This window comes from Eleginops maclovinus, chromosome 17 (genome assembly GCF_036324505.1).
Source record: "Eleginops maclovinus isolate JMC-PN-2008 ecotype Puerto Natales chromosome 17, JC_Emac_rtc_rv5, whole genome shotgun sequence".
Lineage (NCBI taxonomy): Eukaryota > Metazoa > Chordata > Actinopteri > Perciformes > Eleginopidae > Eleginops > Eleginops maclovinus.
In genome coordinates, this window is record NC_086365.1 from 10410057 (window position 1) to 10433102 (window position 23046).

At 40.5% G+C, this 23046-nt stretch overlaps 1 protein-coding gene across 1 annotated transcript; it reads left to right on the forward strand.

The window, feature by feature from the left end:
• Positions 1–1022: 1022 nt before the first annotated feature.
• On the forward strand, positions 1023–17379 carry sult4a1 (sulfotransferase family 4A, member 1). The gene is made up of 7 exons (XM_063905476.1): positions 1023–1369; positions 6223–6353; positions 7104–7184; positions 7841–7967; positions 8068–8162; positions 9960–10098; positions 13971–17379. Exons 1-7 carry the CDS (start codon positions 1201–1203, stop codon positions 14081–14083), a joined length of 855 nt encoding a protein of 284 aa, XP_063761546.1. The 5' UTR covers positions 1023–1200; the 3' UTR covers positions 14084–17379.
• Positions 17380–23046: the final 5667 nt, after the last annotated feature.

Genomic DNA, 23046 nt, shown 5'->3' on the forward strand with positions numbered 1-23046 from the left:
CGAGTGTGTATTTTGAGATGTTTTATTCACGGAATGAATTAGATGTACAGCAAATGAAAAGCTAAATGTGTCACTGCAATTGTATGTTTGACATGAAGTCACTTGTATGTCTATAGTAGCCTACTGTTGGGCTAAACACAATCAACCTGTCAATGCTTTTGTTGTCCAGTTTTGATGCTGCCAGGTGAAAATGGTGTGGTTCAACAAAGTGTCATGAGGTTGATGCATATAATAAATCTACACGAACTGAAACGTGAGGCAAAAATTAATGAATGTGCCTGTAGCTTAGATTTTCAATTATAAACAATAAGATTTACGAGGGACAGTCAATGCAACACTTGTTAATGAGAGCATGATTGGATTAATGCACGTCTATCAGTTCCATGTCTTTTCAAGAACTAATCAGCAGCAAGTGGGTTGGACAAAACGCAGTGACGTAACGACCCCTAAGTAAAAACACACAAACCCTTTCACTGTTTTTCTTTAACGGTTATTTCAAGATTTCCCCCACCTGTTTAATAATTCTATGGTCATCATCAACTGTCTCTCCTGGTGATCATCACTCTCCTTTTTACTGTTTACAATAGGGCCTCTAAGAAGAAAGACACTTGGGTTAGTTGGGACATTTGCTGTTTGTATAATTGTCCTCACTGATTAATAACACGTAATTACCTAAATTAAAAGCACTTACACACTCCTAAAGCCTATGAGAGAGAACATTTAAGACAGAACAAAAAAGGTTATATAATAATATAGGCCTACAAAATGTAAGCATGGTAATTGAGTTTTCTGTATGATAAACAATAAGATGTTGTACAACATTAAGTACAATACAGTCTTACATAATGTTATAGCAATATTACAGCAGCCTTATGGTAATACTTTAACTGGAGCGTGTAAATCTGTGAAATGTGTTGTGAGCATCCTTCATCTGCAGTCGCGCGCATCGTCGAGCTCGGCTAGAGTGGTCCTGATGCTGGGACTCGAGTGCGCGCATTACATCACTTCTCTCCCACGTGATTGGCTGCTGGTCAACTCCTCCGCCAGCCGTGTAGCATCCTCAGCAGCGCTGTTTCAAAATCAACCACACCATCATCCCCACCACCACCTTCACCGTCACGATTGATTGACTATTTGGAAAAACAGTTCGCGTGGGTGTGCTCGTTTCACTTGTTCGTGCACTGGCGGCTCGTTTCGAGGATGGCCGAGAGCGAGGCAGACACGCCGAGCACGCCGATTGAGTTTGAGAGCAAATACTTCGAGTTTGATGGAGTGCGGCTGCCGCCCTTCTGCAGGGGGAAGATGGAGGAGATCGCCAACTTCTCCCTCAGAAGTAGCGACATTTGGATTGTCACCTACCCAAAGTCAGGTAAACAAGCCTCTGCGTCACCTTCAGGCACGGTGCTCTCTGTGTCCGCACGTTACCTGGTTTGCAGTTCCGTGGGAGACTGCAGGCTGTCCTTGTAATAATCAAAGTTTCATGCAAATATTAGTAATAACATAAGCAAGCATATTACAACATCGGTTACGTGTCATGCGGTTCTTGTTCGCATGCATCACCATTTATAACAAGTTCTGTATTTAACAGCAATACGTGAGTCGCAGTTTATTTATGTTTATACTGCGCTTGTGCATGTTACAGGCCTCTTTCTTTAAAAATTACACGCAGTATCCTAAGAAAAGGAGTCAATATAAACTGATGATCGCCTGTTAGTCCGCACGGCCTTCTCTAGACACCATAATAATAGCACGCACAGATGGAAGTTGGTGTTTACATCCAGCTCCGGAGTGTTGTGGCGCAGTGCTGCTGCACCCGGCCGGGGCTCGGTGCCCTGCTGAACGCTGGGTGGGTCCGGTCATGTGACGGCTGGAGGGCAGCTGGAGCCCGTTGTTAGTGCATGCATAAGGGCTGAGGGGGTTGATCATTGTCGAGGGAATTTTATTTCCTATGGTAAGTAGCATTGGAACACCTGTGGGCCTCTAAGAGAAGAAAGTTATAGGTATGAACAACAGGAAATGAATCATCAATCAATGCATCTCCACCCATTTAATTGCGAAACACAGTGTAGTCATACTAATGCCTACATATACAAGAAAAAGGGTGCAAAACCCTAGAAATTGCACTCGTTTTCATATCTCTAGCATAATGATTTTCATCTTGATCCATTCTTACATTTTCTTCTGAAATATTACATTTGACTAACCAGTCCTGAAAAGAAAGCCAGCAGGCTTTAATCACACCATAAGGAGATAAGAGCATAATAAATCTGCATGTCTTTGCAAAGAATAAGTGTAGCCTGTTAGCTAACTGCTAGCTAGTAAGGGTCAACAACAATAAAGATAGCGATTACCTTCATTGTCTTTACATTGTTCTCATTTTTGATTGAAAAAGTTATTGAAGGGTTAAAATAGTGGGCGGATTCAGGGTCAAAGTAGACCAAAGTTAAATTTGACAAGTATAAAGCGCACAGACTTCTTCCCTCTTAGTGAAAAATCCCAGTGCTTGCATTCGACTGTATTTAAGCAGCCACAAAATAGCCATTAGCTGGTGCGGCCATGCATATGGTTTAATACCGTTAGCACACGGCCTCCCGGGATGAAATGGCAGGATGCGGCACAAAGCTATGCTTGCAGGGCAAAACCTAAACAGGAAGCAGCACGGTCTGTTACACATACTAGAGTTTGGCCCTTCTGCTTTCTCTCGCAGTATCATGTAACAGAGTGAGTACAACAGTATGATGCAGCAACACAATCCACTCACTACCATCTGCATACTAATGCTTCATGCAGTCAAATATCATTCATTGTAAATTAGATGACACTTATTTTGGGCCTGGTATTGAAACCCATTTCATTTTTTCTGCTTCTGGTATTTTCATGAGATCCTTTAAATGTACGGTCATGATTCATTTAGACCTTCTGAACACCTCTCATGCTGACTGCTGAAAGAAAAACTGCAATGTTATAACATTTAAAAATATACTTTTATTGTTGACAAGGTTAGCAGGTATTTGTTATTGTTTCACTATGGTTTTAAATCATGGTTTTGCTTGTTTCATATTATAAACAGTCGGGCTGATACACTAAGTACGCACACATAGACACACATACATTGGTTTGTGGCCTACTGTTTTGAAGCCTCAAGTTTGGCATTTTGGGGTGAATAAAAAAAGTTAAAATGAACTATCATTAACTTAAAACACATAGTGAAAGTGTCAAAGTTCTTATAGAAAAAAACCAGACAACTCCCATTATGGAAACCACTGTCAGAGTGACCTGTCAATCACAAGAAAGCCACACCCTTATGCTGCTTTATCGTCTTTTTACTGAAAATGGGACCATCGTTTACAAAATGAATACTGTATTGAAGCAGACTTTTAACTACGGACCATTTATTTAGACCATAAACTCATTAAAATCAAGACCGTTATACAATCTCAGTTCTTTTTGCAATCAGTTGAGTCGCCTGTTGTTCTCTTTAGCAATACGGTTTACCGCACTTTTGCAATGGCTCTGCTGTTCAAACACTCACTTTCATAACTTTGTCAAAGCTTGATTTGAAATGTTCCCTAACATTTGTAGACCCAAAAAAAAAAGACTAAAAAACTGAACTTGATGTTCCTTCTTCCTTCCAAACCACAACACAGTAGCTCCCTTCAACATCTGTATGTCAGCTGGGAACCCTATTAAAGGAGAAGAACATCCCCCAGGCTTGTAAAACAGTGTCTTATTTAATAAGATGGAGAGAAAACAGTGATACATTCATTTGTATCTTAAGAACTGTACAGTTTCTTCTGCACTTCAGAGAAACAGTCCCAAGCAAGAATATGTTCTATGTTCATGTATACCTCTTCTGGTGCAGAGGGAATGAAAGCACATGGCAGGCCACATGGTCAGGATGCTGCAAAGCAATGAGACCATTGGCTCACATGTGACAGTAATGGCCAATGGGATTTGCAAGATTCTATAAACAGAGGGGGGTGGGAGTGTGAGGATTGCATTATGGTATATAATGGCGATAACTTCATGGTGTTTTGACATCAGCCGTACTCTCATAAATCACAGAGGGTGAGTATAAACAAGATAACCACCATGGAGGAGAGAGCATCCTCTGCTGTGGCTGCATGCTGTGCAGAATTCAGAAAAGATTTATTGATGCATATTTAAAGACGCACACAATCAAAGCTAGTCATGGAGAGCATGACGCAGCCTGTGAAAAAGCTTACCAGGATACTGTTGTTATTTAAAAGATGTTGAAGTTAACCAGATGGAGAGAGTCTAATGTAACGGCATTATAGGAAATGTAGGAGTCTCACGAAGCCTTATGGAGTTGCAATTGTAATAATCTGGTTTATAGTCAATGATAAATACTGAAAGGACATAACAGATGCTGATAAATTGTGGTTATTTATAGTATTAGGGAAACAAGAGAAGAAATAGCTTTTGGAGAGTATTCCAGTAACATCAATAATGTAGATTGTGATGGGTGAGCATAATAAAGTGAAGCAAAAGCAAAGCAAAAACCAAACCAGTGCCAACAATGGGTACAAAATAAACATCAGAGAAACTCTAGATTGGTTTTTTTTATTACCTCCAACCAAGTACTCTGAATCTGGTGTGCTCCAACCAAGTTCTGTGATACCTTAAAAGTACAAAAGGGAAACAGACACAGGCAAAAGCATACTTGATTTTTAAAGTTAGGCTGAGGTTTTCACAGGAAAAGAAATGTACCCTTTGAAGAGGACATGTGCTCACTTTAAGGTTCATTTGACATGTTTACATGCTTCATTTTTCTCATACTACCTGTGCTGCAGCACCTCTTTTCACGCTCAGCCTGCCCAATGTATCGAAGTGCTAGCTAGCAATTTTACACAGTGATGTCATTATGTTACAGAAGTGAACAAAGGAGTCACGAAGCAGTATTTCAGGCAGGGGGGGGGATTGTGTTACCCTCTGGAGGTAACTTTGGATTTAAGCCTTTGCAGACCATTTACATACACATAAACACACTACAGGAAAGGGAAAACCCCAAAAAGCACAATAGGGCCTCTTTAAACGTAATGATAAAAATGAGTTGTCTTGGTCGACATGTTCAAGTTTTGAAAGAAGTAAAAGTAAAAGCAGAGTTAGAAACGGAGATAAAGACCTACAAAAACAAATGTCACGGTACTCCAGTTCTTTTTCTTTCTACACCTTACAACATCGGCGATGCATCAATGATGTTTTTTGTTAACATCCTTTTAGATACTTCATCAACTGGGGAGGACATTAGCGTAGTGAGAAGATGCTTCTATGTAAAATCAAGAACACATGGTTTAAAACATTTTGAAGAACTTTGACGTTAAATCTGCTTTTCACGAGTCAAATACAACTGGGCCCTTTCATGCATGCAAAACACATCATAACTGGTACAAATGAGCGATAAAAGTCTCCTTTTAGAGCGAGAAAGTCTTTTCAGGGAACTGACAAATCTTAATGACATGGTTTATTTTGTTTCACAGCCAGCATGTGGCCAGCCTGAAGCCTCACTCAGACCCCACTCAGTTTGTTCCCTTGGACGCATCTTGTCTTATACCACCACTTCATTTGGATGCATTTCTAAACTTCTGTTTGCCAAAAGTGTGTATAGGATGTTCGATTGGACCGGCACACGCGTATAGCCAAAATGAAACACAGGGACAACACAGATTGGCGTGGCAAAAAAAAAGATGATGGTAACAGAATAAGAAAGACCCTTTAGTAGTGACTGTGGGTAGGGCCAGGACGTTCTGAAAAGTGGGAAAATTGCATTGTGGGTAGTGTAGGCAACATTTTAACAAGGTAGAATTTGAATAACGTTTGGAATAAGACAGATTATGTGATTGTGTGAAATTGATTTGGATATCTTTTTTATTTTTATTTTATAGCTGCATGAATTTGTATTTAGGGCTTTTTGAGACAGCTAACCACACAACCCCTGAAATATGACCTCATTACAAATGGCTAATTTACCTTTTCAAAATGTTTTAATTTTACACAAATAACCATATTTCGGTTTTTGTCCCTGCCGTGGTCCCAAATCCCATGACTCATTCTTTTAGCTTACATCGAAACCGTTAGTTTGACTTCTTTTCTGTCTTATTGTTTTTACTAAATGCTTAACTTGTGCAAAATCATTTGTATTGTACTCTTTCTGACGTCCCAGACCTGAATATCCCCTGGCTTTGTTTTATCTCCCTGTAGGCACCAGTGTACTCCAGGAGATTGTGTATCTTGTGAGTCAGGGGGCAGACCCAGATGAGATTGGCCTTATGAACATCGATGAACAGCTTCCTGTCTTAGAGTACCCCCAACCTGGCCTGGAGATCATACAGGTAATGTAGCCGAAAACAGCTGAGCATTTGTAATTTGACTTTGCTTATCTTGATAAGATTCTGGTTTCAATAACACCAGCACTATCAAAACAAGGCTAACCTCGCTTGCAATCACAAGGCTGGTCTGTTCAGACAGCAAAGCCATTTTCTTTAAAACCAACCATTTTGGTCACGATTTTATGTTTCAAAGGAAAACCCAACTCATCACAAGCCCCATTTTTTACAACATTGATACTGTATTAAAAAGGGCATATGACTCATGATGGGCTCTGTGAAAATGGTGGTTTATGTCAAGCCTGAAAAACAAATCCAGACAGTGTCATTTCAGCTTGATCATAACATGTTTGAAGCCAGAAGGTGTATGAAAGATGAGATTTAACAGTCAGGGAATATAGGACCCGGTTTATCAATTTGAAGGGTGATTCATAGGGACTACTGTGACTGACAAAGGCTAAAGTCCAAAACGACTGTATAAACAGGTTAAGCGCTTAAGGGCTTGTAACTATCAGCAAAACATCCACTTTTATTGCTCAACCTGTTTCAGAGTCAAGCAATTGGCCCAATACTTAAATAATAACATCACTTTGAGAACAGACACAGTGATAGCATCATAGCTAGCTAGAATTTCCACATTGAATAATACTGTAGATCAAGACAATGTATGACATTTTCCAGCGCTGGAGCTGGAAGCCATAAAGACTTGACAAAAGAATACAGCTTAAAGTAATAAATTCATTTGTGTCTCCACAGGAGCTGACCTCCCCTCGTCTGATTAAAAGCCATCTTCCCTATCGGTTCCTCCCCACAGCCATGCACAACGGAGAGGCCAAGGTCAGTCCTCCGATAATGGACAGTATGCAGTAGTGAATTTTCACTTCATTTATTAATACGTTTTCCAATTTAGGAGTTTAACATGAGTTCAGGATTCTGTACTATAAATGCAGATTAGGGTAGAAAAATGACAAACATATTGAAATGACAAATCTTTATTTGGTTGATACCCTTAGTCAAACTGTTATATTTAAAAAATAATTTTAAAAGTAACAAATATCACGTTGGTGTCATACGGTTTCATCCATGTACAATTCAAGTTAGAAAAGCAGGACAGCTTGAGTGTTGAATACATACCAAGTAATTTAATATGCCAGATTTAAATCCAATATTAAAATAAATAGCTCAAAATAAAATAGATGAATACTTGTTATCACATACAAGCAATAGGTATTATCAGCTGTCTAACCCAATGTTATCGCCTTTCTCTCTCATAGTTTGTACTATCAAATAAAGGAAAAAAGAAAAATGTCATAAATAAATGTAATATTTGTGTATATATAATTTGTATTAAATACTATACCAGTCTTTCAAAGATGACATCATCCATCAGCTCCAATAACCACATTTTATTGGACTCTTTTCACACCTCACTATGACCTGGGGCTAATATCTTGTATCTGACTGTTGTGAGTACTGTGGTGCTTCTCTTCCAGGTGATCTACATGGCTCGTAACCCTAAGGACCTGGTGGTGTCCTACTACCAGTTCCACCGCAGCCTCAGGACCATGAGCTACCGGGGAACCTTCCAGGAGTTCTGCCGCCGCTTCATGCATGACAAGCGTGAGTACGCAGGGTTCGGGAGGACTGAACCATCTCAGTGACTTCATATAGTGTTTGTCTGCGGAGTGTATCCATCTGTGTGTGTCTCTCTTTCTCACAGTGGGATACGGTTCCTGGTTTGAACACGTTCAGGAATTTTGGGAACATCGCATGGACTCCAATGTCCTCTTCTTAAAGTATGAAGACATGTACAAGGTAACGTCCTCATGCTTGTTTTGGGGATTGTCTGTGAGCTCTTATTTTGACATTTCACTGAGTCATCACCCAAAGACTCTGTGGCCATGGGGGCAATCTTTTAGGTATCAGGTTTAATGGATGTCTGGACCGAGATGGCTTTTCTGTCTGTTGGTCTTTTGTTTACAACATGATTGGTCAACACATTTTATATAGAGTCTGTGGTCAATACTACTCAGACTACAAATAGAAATCAATACCAAGATCTTATCTTGTTGCCTACATACACCATGAGAATCTTTTTATAGAGACCATCGCCCAGTATTGTGGCCTTTGTGGAGATCTGAAGCCACTGAATGTAAAGAGTAATTAATATAGAAAGTGGGTCAGTAAACAATTCCAGTGGAGCAGCTGTACTGTGCAGCTGTTTGAGGGGGGAAGTTACATATAAACTATATTTAGACAGTAAGCCTAATATCCTTATACAGGGAGTTCAAAAGCTGAGGGACCCTGTATGCGAAATCCTGTATTCGTCAAAATCCTGTCACTGTATACTTTGCGTTGGATTCAATATTTAAAACGTATAAAGACATCAGGGATTTTAGACTTTATCAAAGAAACCATGTGTTTGTGGAAAACACCCAAACCTGGTATCTCTTATTTATCTCACAATCAGAACAATGGAAAGAAGGTAAGGAACATTTTTTGAGTCAACACATATCCTACCTAATTCAAAGCCTGTTCCCATAATTTTCCAACAAGGCTACTTTTCATACAACATAGCAGACTATCTATCCTTTGTACAGACACATTCTTGTGTAAAAAACTCAAAGAAATACGCCAAATCAATATTTGCACTTTGCTTTACCATAGGTCCCTTTCTACACTATCTGGGTTATCACGTTTACGAGGTACAACCTCAAACATGTCCTTTGTTTTTGAGAAAGGCGTTAGATTTCTAAGAACTGAAAGCAGAATGCAATTGATCAGAAATGGCTTTTATTGAAATAACTTAAATGCCTAACCTCAGCCATCTTTTGGTAGTTTGGTAAATTGAGTTTCCTCCTAGACTTTCAGGAAATTTCACTAAAGAGAGAGGGAAAGTGCACCATAACTCGTGTACCAGCTTCAGTGACCTCTGAACCTGCCTTGAACAAACACATGCATGTGTAGACCTATACAACCCAGGGCTGTAAAGTAATCATACACAGGTTTTGTTCAACCGCTACTGGAGGACGTCCTTACAGAGCTGTACATTTAGTCCTTTCATACACAGTCTGTGTTCCTCACCTTTATGCTACATAGATTGTGTAAATTTCGAGGAACTGTGTGTGCTCCACAGTTGTGGGTGGATGTTATTTGGGGAAACACAATCACTGCCTTGGTGTTATCTAAGCTCTTAAGACAAGAGGCAGTTTCCCATTGTCGCTTTTACTTATGTAGAAGTACAAAAGGATTGCCATCAGAATTATTTATATTAAATGACTGGATTATGATCATTGATGTATTTATCGGTCTATCATGGAGAAGCTGATTTGAATTACTTTATATTCTGCTGCTGGATATCTTAACCTACCTAAATAATAATAATAAATCATAGTCTTTTTATTAGTGGATTTATACATTTAGAAGATGTATATATTTATCTATCATCTACATTTGGTAGACTAACTGGAATTTTTGCTTCCACAATTTAGTGGAGTAGAAGTATAAAGTAGCAGAAAATAAAAACACTCAAGTACATGAAAATTGAACTTAAGGTAGAACTTGAGTAAATGCACTTTATTAGATTTTTAACCACCAACCTCCTCTCTCCAGGATCTGGGCACACTGGTGCAACAGTTAGCTCAGTTCCTTGGTGTTTCCTGTGACAAGGCTCAGCTGGAGGGCATGGTGGAGAGCTGCAACCAGCTCATCGAGCAGTGCAGCAACACCGAGGCACTGTCCATCTGCAGGGGTGAGTTTTGATTTTCTGTCATTGAGGTCTTGGTAAAAGGGCTTTTGATTTGGGCTTAACTGAACCCCAAAGTGTGGAGATTCACCAGATCCACCAGATGTGTCTTCAACCCATTTCTATTACACTTTCACATCATCTGACATTCAGGTCCTTCAATTTATGATTTTACAGTTTTTGTCCCCATGATGTTTGTAAAGATTTCTGTCTGTTTTCTGGATTTTACGCAAATCACCACAACTGTATTTTGTAAGGTCAATGAAGCAATTTCTAAATTCTTTACAATATCCAAAAGTAGGCCTGCTGTAGCAAAACAACAAACATATGCTTATGTGGCAGGGTGGTGTGGTTAAATTTAAATGATAATGAAGTGGGACGGAGGTCTGACAACGCCACCTGGGGACTTGTACCCCAGGATATAAACATAAAGAGAGGAGGACACAGGTTCAGGACTGAGGGGCAGAGACGTGTTTCACAATAAATAAAGGAAACCGTGCTGGAAGACAAAATAATGGGTTATAAAAACAAGAATGACTCAGCTTTAAAATGATCTTTATTATATAATGGATTAAAATCGTTATCTAAAACAGTTAAAAGTCTATACAAAAAAAGAAACTAAACCTGAAGTGAGCTGAGGCCAGTTAATGGGGTGGCAGGCTACTTCTCGTGACACTAGGGTGTAACCAAATACTCACCAGGTGCAGCCACAGCAAACCACACACAGCAAACAGGTCAGTCACTCGTGCTCCCCGGTGATCTTCACCACAACAAATAGTGAGGGTGACTAGCCCCCCCAATGACCGGCACTCAGCTTTACTAACGGAAATAAGAAATAACTGAAAACAAGGTTAAACAAACAAAGTTGGCTAAACATAAACTAACTGAAACTAAACTTGATTAAACAAAACTGCAGCAGGGGAACCTAAAAGCAATGGTAAAAGCAATCTGGTTAGAAATTGGCTACCATGAGGCACAAACAATTGAGGTTCTTTGCTCTACTCACCACAGGAACAAAGAGTCACCGGACAAACTGCAAAGAAACAGCAAGTGAGCTTAACAAAAACTAGAAGTAACTGAGACATATTTTGAGAGAGACAGCCTACCTGCACCACCGACCGTGAAGGCAGAGCCAAAGGGAAGAACAATTGCAGCAGGTGCAATTTCTACTCTGCCCTAATTAGGGGAGTGGTTTGGGGGAGGTGCATTCCCAAACACCCCACTACACTTACAAGTCAAGTAGACACAACTCCTTCAGTTGAGCAGACCTTTAATGACTGTAAATATGTGTTAAATTATGTGGTATAACAGAATTGTGAATTCCAATCAATGTGTAGAACATATATGTTAAAATATTGGTTTAAAAAAAAAAAAAAGGTACACAATATTTCGAATCTACTTTTTACAACTTTTCCACTAAAAATGAATTCCTTTTCAACTCCCGTGCTAATTTGGTTTGCAGTTCAACTAAGGTACCACTGGAATGCTTGTGGATTTGGGAGAAAAGTCACAAATGCCGCAAACAAGACACAGCTCAAGGAAATCATAAGTGATAGCTCAATGATAATTTCCGTAAATGGGTGCAACAAATGCATTTCGTGGTAAAATACTCTAGGAAAACACCGCTGTGATAATGCCACAGGTTTTAGATCCATTCGGGAGAAAGAACTGTACTGAATACACAAAGGTACTGCTTCTCTTAAAGCCATGACTTCAGGCCTGATTATGTTAGGATGATAATGATATCGACCAAACCACCGGAGCTCCTCTTACAAAGCTATTTGAAGACCAGGGAGGTAGAGAAAAATCATAATCCATATCCTCCCAGAGCTGTATCTATATATACAGTTCCATGATGACACTATTTCAGGAGGACATTTATATTTCATAATATGTATTTTCCTTGTTATTTTATGGTAATTTGATTTCATTTCACAGAATCTTAATGTTAACGTAGCAAATCCCTAAACTGGCTGGATCAACAACTGCTACCAGAATTAGCAAGTTAGCTCCTTAGCTAATGCCTAAACAATGCCTACACACCACTGTCATGAGAAGGGAAACACTCTACTGTGAAAGATATTACTATGAAAAGAAAAAGGAGACTAAAATGTCTAAATGAAATGAATATCCAACTAAATCCCAAACCCTTATTTATATATGCAATTATTCGTTTTGTGTTTATGTCCTAAGTAGGTAATGGGATCTTCAAGTTGTGCACATTGATACAAGGGCTTTCTCATGCTCAGTTTGAGATGATTATAGCACCACCTTGTGGACACATTTTCAAAGTCAAAGTCCACTTTATTGTCGAAGTTTCCACATGTGTTATACATACAGAACATTGAAATACCGTTTCTGGCAGTCCCACAGTGCAAATATAAACAAGAACATATAACATAAAAGATAAGAGCCTAGAAAAAAAAAGAAAGGGGGTAAAAAGGGGGTATACAAAAAAAACTAAGTAATATATACATATGTTAGACACAATCAACACAGTTTGAAGGTAGTGCAAGTAGTGCTTTAGTGCAAAAAATAGTACAAAAGTACATTTTCAGTAGCAGCGGAGAATAGAAAATGACTGGTGCTGGATGAGGGACGGGTGTGTGAGGGAGGGGGGATTAATGTCCTGCTACATTTCCATTGAGGCTGTGGGGAAAGGTGGGTGGGACGGAGGGCGGAGAGGTCAGGGGAGAGATGGGAGCGGGGGTAGAGGGAGATGAGAGAGGGGGAGAGAGGGGAAGCGAGAGGAGAGAGGGAGGGAGAGAGGAGGGAGGGAGGGAGGAGAGAGAGACAGAGGATTGAGGGAGGGACGGAGGATAGAGAGAGAGCGAGAGAGGGAGGGAGAGAGTTCAGCATCCTGAGTCATTTTGTATCCACACCACATATTGCTATCGGCTGTAAAGCCATTCAACCTGTAGGCCTAGTCCCTTTTGATTAAACCATCTTTCCATATAACATCTTATTTTTCATAATGAGTCATTTTATTTTATGTTACAGTTCCTATGTTGATGTTTGCTTATGATTTCTGTCATTTGTTCTTTTCTTTTATTTCAGTTTTTCCCATCTAATTCTTTTTCTTTTAGTGCATGGAAATCTGGTGTCTGGTGTTCTGTAGGCTTAACACACAGCTGCCAGGTGTCAGTCTGATCTGTGTCACACACACACACCGCATGCAGGTGAGTCAGAGTCACGGCGTGCTGCGTTCACTCTGCAGCTGAAAGTGTCCGATCGATGAATCATCAGAATTGACGTGGGTCTTACATCAAAACCATCATCAGCAGAATCATGTTATGCCGCCATAACATCTGAGCATGGCTACATAAAGCCCGTGCAGCTTATGAAGCAAAACCAAAAGCCTTGTGCCCTTATTTTGATTTACTTACGGCGTTAGGTTTTAAGTTTAATTCATAAACATTCAAATGGCCCAAAAATTCTATTATTTGTTCCTCCTTGCATTCCCAGCAATCTTAGAGCACCATATATTGCATCAAAGAAAAACAGAGTAACACAAATATCAATTTTTCTGATATATTTATTATTTTGTTTATTAGGTTGAAGACATCAAAACAATATGATTTGGACAATGCTTCATTTGAAAACCTCAACAGAATCATTGAATGTATTGCTAGTTAGTTATTGAGGTGTGATTGAAATGAAATAGATATATAACAATTTCAAACTGATCAGAAATGCTGCACTCAGCGCCGTCCATCTCCATGTGAACACACTGTAGTGAAATATTTAGAATGTATGCCCAAAAGACAAAGCAATTCTCAAATCAATGTGTCTGTTAAATCAGTTTTAGGTATGGGTCACTTTGTTTGAGCCGTTCTGACTGAACGTTTTACTAAACCACTGTCCTCTCCTGCCTGCAGGTCGTGCCGGACTGTGGAAGGATGTCTTCACAGTGTCCATGAATGAGATGTTCGACACGGTGTACAGACAGAAGATGGGAAAGTCCGACCTGACCTTTGACTTCTGCCTGTGAGCAGCACCTGACCCTCCCCCCACTGATCTCCTCCAGTGCAATCGACCAAACCCACGATCCTATATCTCCGTAGAGTGTGAGATTTAAGGGTACAGTCTGACAGCAGGATTACATTACAAGACTTTTCCCTTAATGCAATCTGTCTCAAGTGAGCAAGTCTCCAACAACAACAAAAAAAATCACACCCTTGTGGACCGGTCAATAGTTAAACCAAACCTCCCTCAACCCCTACCTCCTATATGTACATATTAACCAGGGTTCGACCGATATAGGTGTTTGAAGGCAGATGCCAGTACTTTCAACCTGAAGTATTGGTCAACATTAATATTTAAATTGTCCAACAGAGTTCCTAACAGGGATTCGAGCTACATGCAGATATTTGTGGCTGAATCACATGGAAACGCCAATAGGTCACTTCCTGCCATTCAATGTTCTCATGTAGTGGTAGTCTCGCTGTGATGGTAGTCTCGCTGTGATGGTAGTCTGTTTTTCACCAGTTCATAAAGAACTGGGTATGCCAGAAAACAGTTACTGGGATTTTGTTCCCCCTACATATAAAAGGCAAAAGCATTCAAAGGCGGGAAAAAGAGACAGGTTTCATAGGGTTGAGATATGAAGGGGATAAAGACATCAATTAGTCTGTGAGAACACCAGCATGTAGGCAGAAACCAATCGGCTTCTTGGGCGGACCAGAAGGACAACATCACATATTTTGCGTCAAGCGCTAAGGCTCTGCTAATCGTTGTGGCACTACGTTGTGCAACTCTTCATTTTTTTTAAATAGAAGGAAATATGCGCCCGCTGCACGCAGGGCTATGACTCCAACTATATATTAAAGAAAATAATTAGAATTATAAAGTACAATGAGGAATTAATTTAAATGGCAATATTTTCAAATGCTTTGAAAGCAGTGGATCAACATTCCAGATTTCCAGAATACTGAAACAAACCACTCGTGAGCATGAACACCTGTGCCATCAGTGGAGGGCTTTATGCTGCCCTAGTTCACCCTCTGGCGACAACGACAATAGAGGTCTAACTGCCTGTTGGAGAACGTACATCATGCGGACTAGTCATTTGCAGTGCTGATCAGCCATAAATATCTACAGGTAGCTTCAGGGATTCTCTCCGATGTGTCTGGTTGTCAGGTGGATAAACCCTCTGAAACATTTACATCGTCTGGAGACAGTGAACCCCTCCAAATGCTAATGAAACCGTTTTACTAGAGCCGAGTAGCTCTGTAGGTCAGGCCACACATACACACTTATTCATTGGAGAGGAAACCAGAATACAATACTGCAAACTAACTTCCCTAGGCAACACCCTGCTGAATAGGACCAGTCTAAGGTCACCAGCTACAGATATGGTGGACACATAATGACTTCAGAACAAGAATTTAAGGTTTTACAGACAACTCTTTAATCTGTTGATGCCACATATCGGTCTAACCCTGAAACTGTGTGTGCATTAGCAGTTTTCTTGATGCAAAAGTTGCTAAAGTCAGGTATAAGAATGGAAGCTAACTGTAAGAAATGAAGCCAAACATATAAAGAAGAAGCCTATCACGCCTAACAATCGGTCCAGCAGCTCAGCGTCACACAGCTGGGAGACTTTTGTGTTAGATGATCATTGTTTTTCTCCTCAAAGTGCTGCAGGGTTTTCAGCATCGTGTGTATGGATGTTTGCGAGTGTGTGTTTGAGAAACAGAGAGAGAAAGGGAAACAGAGATAGATCAGTTACGCTCAGCTACTTATTGATTTAGACGTTAAATTCAAGGAGTCGTCTGATCTTTTATGTCATTGGCGCCTCTCAGTGGTTGTTCAATCAAAAATACAATGGTAGGATATCCCAGTGAAAGGCTGAAAGCAAGACAGAAATCACAAATGGCAATAGAATTTTCTCCCCCCGCAAAAAAGTATGAGTAATAAGATGGCTTGATCGAGTTACATACAAGTTATACAATTAATGTCTTTAAGGAGTGGAACACTTTACTCTTCAATACTTTGCTGGGAATTTACACTGGCCTTTTGGGTACAAACATGATTATTTTCAAATGCAAACTGTTGCACGTTTTTTCCTTAAGATCATGGACAGTGGTTCAAATGAGCAGTTGCTGCTTGGTTGTAGATTCAGCTGTGCCAAACACAGAATAACATATCCAGCTTATGTCTCCAAGGAATAAAAGACAGATTTTACCCACTCGTCTTAATATTTAAGGTCCGTGTGGATGGATTTTAAAAGGGGCTTTGAAATGATCTGTTTCTTTTAAATACATGAACAAAGAAGTAAAGGAAAGGAAAGCCTGCGAAGGAACGGTAGAAAGCTGATAGCTTAAGCAAACATGTCTTCTAAAAACTCAAGGCACATAATAGGATTGTGTTCAATAAAGAGTACTCGGAGAGCGCAGACCTCCAGCAAGTTCGTTTCGGCACCGTGATTCGGATCTATTCATGAAAATGTAATCTGAATTGTTCCCTACTGACACACAGACAAACAAACCAACAATAGTAAACATAACCTCCTTGGCTGAGGTGAGACTATTTTAATATACCTTGGTTTACACTTAGCCACATATTCGCACCTCTGTAAGACGACCTGTCACTTATATGGGGAGTTACACTGGGGAAGAATAAAGAGTATGTATATCCTATAAAGATGGATGAGTTCACACCTATTAAACATCTCAAAAGACCTCACAAGGAAGCCTGGCAATTTGATGTCATGTTTTGGGTATCAGAGGATGCACCCAACACTCATTAAGTAAATAACTGTTATTGTTTATTTGCGGATGCGGAAAGTTTGGTAATCGGATCATCCTATTCTTGTGTGAACCATGCTACATACTGTACCCCACTGAGGGGTTGAATAGTGTCCTCTTTCTCGGTTTTCTCAGAAATGTCCGGTTTTGGTTGCAAGAGAGGAGAGCAGAGTGTTCATAACCAGCATTACATTTTGGTTTTAGTAAAACTCAACAGCATCAATGTCAGACTCTTTAACCCGAGGCATCACTTACAACCAGTCCAGCTCCTGCTCCCCAGTCCCTGCGCTCTACCGGACACTTGTGAATGTCTTTATTGTGTTGGTGTAAACGACAACCTCCGCACAAACTCGTCACGCCACTGCTCATTCTTTCCTTTCATTGTTCTTCCTTCTTCTCTGTCACTCTGTTTACAGCCGTTGGCAAGGCTTCAGCTGCCCATCTCCACTTTATTGGTTTGTTTGGGTTTTTATACATGCCTTTCTCTGTTTCCTGGGCGTTGTATTGTACATGCTTTGCTTGCTGGTTTATTAATAAAGTTGTGTCTTCAGGCAATACTGGATGATTCTGTTCTCCTTACTTAATGTCTTCAGTGTATGAATGATTGTTCTCCACATCTGTCTTTTGCAAAAATGTGTTCTCGAACAATGATAATGAACCTTTGTAATTGCTATAAATATCAGAGGCCCTTTTACACATCCATAAGACACCACATTAGCATTGAAGTCATGCTTGTGTCCTGCTAAACAAAGTAGGAAAAATTGTATCTCTCTTTCAGCTTTGTTTCTAGTCTTCATTAACCTCTGACACAACTGGCTTTGTTTTTAGCTGCTAAATAATCCACTATGTTTATTTGTTTTAAGTAGTAGTGTCATTTAGTGCAGAGCAGGTACAGTGGCCTTAAGAGAGGAGAATAAACTATGAAAGTGAACCGAACAGTTGTTGGGTGGTAAAACCAAAACAATGAGCAGGAAGAGGCCCAACGTGGTTTATAGTTTAGTGAAACTGTGAAGTTCTGTATGGGTTTGTCATCATGAACAACACTTTTCACATTCAAGTGTGTTGTGACTATGAAACCATAGCCACATTAGAGGTGTAATTGATAACATATTCATATTTATGGCACTCCAACTTCCCTTTTCAATCATTGACATTGTCGATGTTGATAGTTAGCAAACAAACTTTAGCTAGCTAGCACACTTTAGCTTTTGCATAACAGTGAAGATGAGAAGTGGCGTCCACATCGTGACTTTTTAACCCTGGAAACTTCTTCAGCTGACTCCAACATGTTTAGTCTCGCTGCTCCTTTTGTCAATGAGCACCGCAAGGCGCCAACCATAGCCAAAGACCTTGCAGTAAGTATTTTTCTAAACTATCTGCTAACTACTAGCACTCTTGTATTGACAACGACACAGGAATGCGACTTTAGGACATGACACTTTTTTTCTCTCCAAAGAACATATATGAACAAAAAAATGCATATCAGGGGAAAACATATCAAGTATTAAAACAATAACATGAAAAGAAAAATACAGTTTCATCTTTTCAAACGAAATATTTGTTAAATACACACTTAGTTTTGATTATGAGGACATGATACAAGCAAGTGCACTGGTAGCCAACACGTATCTCACTCAGACACATGTTTTTGTTTTAAATAATCAATACACATCAGTAATACTTTTTTCTCGAACAATGTAAAAGCTCTATGGGTGAATCTCTCAAAATAAAAATGTATTATCAATAACACCACTTAAGTAGTAGGCCTGCTTTGAAGTATCTAAAATAGAAGTTGTGGTTTTGCAGCAGAATAGACCATGTAAGTGTCAAATGCAGGCATATATTTATTTTGCTAGCACTGTTTTGCATTCTACATTTTTCATTATAGATATGTTTTGATCTTAACTTGCTAAACAGCTAAAACATATGGCTGTTCAATGGGATAGACTAAACATATAATTTTCTCTCTGAAATGTAATTGGTTAAGATAAAATGGAAATACTCCAGTGGAAGTACAAGCAGTTAAGTGAGCACTTGTACTAAGAGTTAACCTTATACACTTTTTTTTTTTTTGCTTTTATGAAGTCTCTGTCATGCCATTGCACATTTTTAAAAAAGTACACAACTTTTTTTGCATCCATGGTGATAGGTTTGACAATGGTGAGCTGCGGCAACAAAACAAGGCTGAATGGCTCAGTTAAATACGGTGTGGCTCATTTTACACACACACACACACACACACACACACACACACACACACACACACACACACACACACACACACACACACACACACACACACACACACACACACACACACACACACACACACACACACACACACAGAGTTCATGTGTTAACTAGCAACCAGTCTCTAACCACTGTCGTTTAACAGCCTCCTGTCCTGCTCCTGCCTATGTCCCACAATTAGAAATTCCTCCTGGTATGGCCAAGCTGCTGCCTCTCCATCCCGGAATGGGAAAACTGGTCCTCGGCTCACAGTCCATCTCTACTATGAGAAATAACACACACTCCGCCACGAGAACACACACAGGTGGGGTATACAGGAAGTCATGGATACACCCAGACGGAGGTAAGCGTTTTTTCCTTACTTCAGCTTCCTCTCCTGTACATTGTTCTTAGAGGATTAATATCATTTCATTTAGGTCAATGATTATTGCCTGTCCTGGTGTTTCAATACTAAAAGAAAGTGTCCCCTTTATATTAATGAAGAGTTGGTTATAACTAATGTCTTTTTTTAAATAGCTTCTCTATCTACATTTCCATCAAGTAGATAAGATTAGATTTTTCTTCCTTATTTACTGAATCCTCAGTGCATCGAGGCCAGCAGCTCGCCCTGGAGCAGGTGGAGCCTCTTATCCACGGAAGACTGGCCAACATTAAGTCAGCCTTCATGGCAGTGGACCCTCTTGGTACAGGGATGGTGAGCAGAGCGGAGTTCAGACGAGTCCTGAAGAGCCTGCTGCCTGTCAGTGAGAACCAGCTCTTCACTGCCCTTGATGAGGTGAGAGGATCTTTTCCCTGTGTCCATATGGAGGTCTGATGTTAGAGGGTCAGGGCATCTTGGAACCCTGTGGACTGGGAAAGTTTCACGGTAATAGCGATTAGTTAAAGAGTTGTACCCTGTTCTCCTATTATGTCTTGAAAATTGTATTTCTATACAAATTCTGAAAGGTGTACCAAAGGGGTTTGTTCACATGTCATTTGAAAGCCTGATTTATAACATTTTATTCATAAAAAAATGACAGAAATGTTTATTTGTTGACAGTTTTTTTCCGATTGATGCAGTACATTTTGGAGGTATCCAAAAATATTGTTGCCAGTTTGAATGGGTGTTGTTATGTGAGGTATCATCCAGAAGATGGCAGTAGAAGATTCAGTTTCCAGGAATCTGACATTGACATTGACAAATGATGCTCCGTGGCCGTGGAGACTGGTCAGAGGAGAAGTGAATCTGGCAGCTGTTAAAGCACATGTTATTTGTTTGCACCTCTGTTGCATTGGCTGCTATCAGTTTCTCCTTATGATATAGTCCACTGACTTATTCTTTACGATGTTATATCACATGCCTGCAGCTGTTGAGCAAAAACGAAGGGAAAAAACCCCCTCTGGGCTACAGAAGCTGGGTGATGTAGGATTTTAAAGTCGTCGCTGCATCCATTAGGTCTAATGAGAATGTTGAGCGCATGTATCCGGATGCTTCTCCTCTGTGGCATTGATCAATCGAGCATGCATGTGTGTGTGGTGTGTTTGGGGTCCGTGCACAGCGGCGTAATTCCCCCTTTCCCTTTATCTTCATCTGTGTGCACGATGCCTCTGTCACTCTACGCTACGCCACTGTAATCGTCTCCACTGTTTCTCTTTGTTCCGTCTCAGCGCTCACGCCTGACAGTTTGACTGCCTGTCTTTCCCACACAGATTTCCTCCCATAATATCAGCACTTTGTGCCCCCCCCCACCCCCCTTCCAAAACCCCACTTCCCTCCTTCTCCCTACTCTCCCACTCACCGTCTTATTCATTAAAGGCAGTGTGCGGGTGCGAGTGTGTGCGTGGAGACTTGTCGAAAGTTTACTTTAAAGTACTATCACTGGAGTAGCAGCTGTTGTTCTGGTGACATTTTGATGTGGAAGTTGCTTTGTGCTTGGGGGAAGCAAGGTGCCACAAGCAGCCCGACAACCCCACCCCCCACTCTTCTCTTCTCTTCTTTTTCCATTCTTTATTTATCTACATGGTCTCATCCATCACACCCTTTCTTCTTTTCAATATTGATCACTTATTAAATACGCAATAGCTAGTAAAAGAAAAGTCATATGAATAATTAGAGATTAATGGGGAGGAGGGAGGGTCGATGACAAAAAGACAATCATATCTGACAAATCGGATGATGAAGAAGCCGGTGACAGGCAGCCATACTCATGAGAGAAAAAGACAGAAATACCCTGCATCATGAGAGCTCAAGCTCAGTGTCCTTGCTTACCTTTATGTCTCTTTTTGAAATGAAAAAGTCTTAAACAGAGACTGTCAACATGACTTTTTTTTGAGCCAGTACAACACAGAATCATACAGATATACCAACCTGTGTCGTCTCTGCAGACCATGCCTTGGAGAGTAACATTTTCAGGTATATATTTGTATTTTGTTGCCTCTACTGTGACATGTTTACATGCTTTAATGTACAAAAAGGTCTTTATTTTTCTCATACTGCCTGTCCTGCAGCACCTCTTTCACCCTCTGTCTGAAACCGGAGCCTAGTCTGCTCTGATTGGTTAGTTGGACGGCACCATTGTGATTGGTCAACGGCTTGGAGACATCCCACCCGTCCCTCAGCATATTACGTACAATGTGTACAAAATTTAGGAATTAAGCTTTCGCAGACGATTTACATGCACAACAAACTATATAACACACTACAAGACAGGTAAAACCTCATAGGGCGTCTTTAACTAAAATTATTGTTTAATACAAAGCTGATGTCACTCAGACATCTCCATGTCTTATGGCCCCTGCCCTCCAAACCATCAGCCACTGACCCCTGTCTCACCTTCAGCCACAAACTGAACTGCAGGTGTATCAACGCTGTCACAGGTATATAGAGCATGGAAAGCCTGGGGGGCGGGAGGTGTGTATTACACTCTGTGGCTGCTGATAGCAGTGATAATTGGACGGTGTGGTGTCTATAATAAGACTCAATGCCAGGAGCTCGGCTGGGGACCACTGCACTGGATTACACCATGGAAGGATGTAGGGCAGGGCAACAGGGACTGTACTTTGATTATGAGCCACTAAAATAGGTATACATGTGTGCGTGCCAAGTATTTGTCTGCTTGATTAAATGTGTGTGCGAAAAACTAGTTCTCGGATTTGACGTGTTTGGGTATGTGCCAACTGTTTTTAAACCAGTTTTTAGTGTGTGTGTCCATGCGTGTGTATTTCTGTGAAACAGCACAAGGTCAGAACAAAAACTTGTGGATACATTCCCCAGTTGTCCCCCGTTCCAGTGAAAAGGCACCTAGTGTATTCCCCAAACAGCTTCGTCCTGAAAATTACAGCTCAACCCACCTGACGCCAGCCAGCCACATCACCACGCTGCTCTTACCATCTCCACGGAGACGACATTATATGTGCTATTATCACAGACGCAGGAAGTGAAAAGTTTGGAGTTGGCTTTAGTTGTTGTATGTTAGCTGCTTTTCATCATCATCATCACTGCCGCCATTGTGTGTTGTGTATGTGGCACCACTTGTTTACGTGTTTATGTCTGCTGCAGGTGTGGGAGAGGAGCAGTGGAACAGTGGACTACATGCAGTTCCTGAGGAGGTTCAGCCGAGCTCCCACGGCCCACAGAGCCTGCAGCAGTGCCAGGTACACACACACTTATCTTCTCCAGCACAGCAGACGTTTTCCAAAACAAAGAAATATCGTGCCGCTTTTACATTTAGAGGCGTGTGGCGGCAGCAGCTTAACATGAATTAACTGGATTGTTCTGTTTCTCTCAGGCGTGGTCCACAGAACACTTCCATGTCCCTGTTTGAAATACAGAAGTATCTCAAAGACAAGGTGGGTTTCCCTCCAACCACCTAAATGTTTGACTTGATCGCTGTTCCAGCTGCATCATGGGTTTTGTAGTGCAGAGGCAAAAGCACAAAAGGGAATGAACAAAAATATGTGAGCTTTTTAAAGCTAA

Excerpts from the sequence above, each read along its gene's own strand:
- sult4a1 (XM_063905476.1), top strand. The coding sequence starts at position 1,201 with ATGGCCGAGAGCGAGGCAGACACGCCGAGCACGCCGATTGAGTTTGAG. Across the intron at positions 6,354-7,103 it reads CTGGCCTGGAGATCATACAG|GAGCTGACCTCCCCTCGTCT; the intron begins GTAATGTAGCCG and ends GTGTCTCCACAG. Across the intron at positions 8,163-9,959 it reads AGTATGAAGACATGTACAAG|GATCTGGGCACACTGGTGCA; the intron begins GTAACGTCCTCA and ends TCCTCTCTCCAG.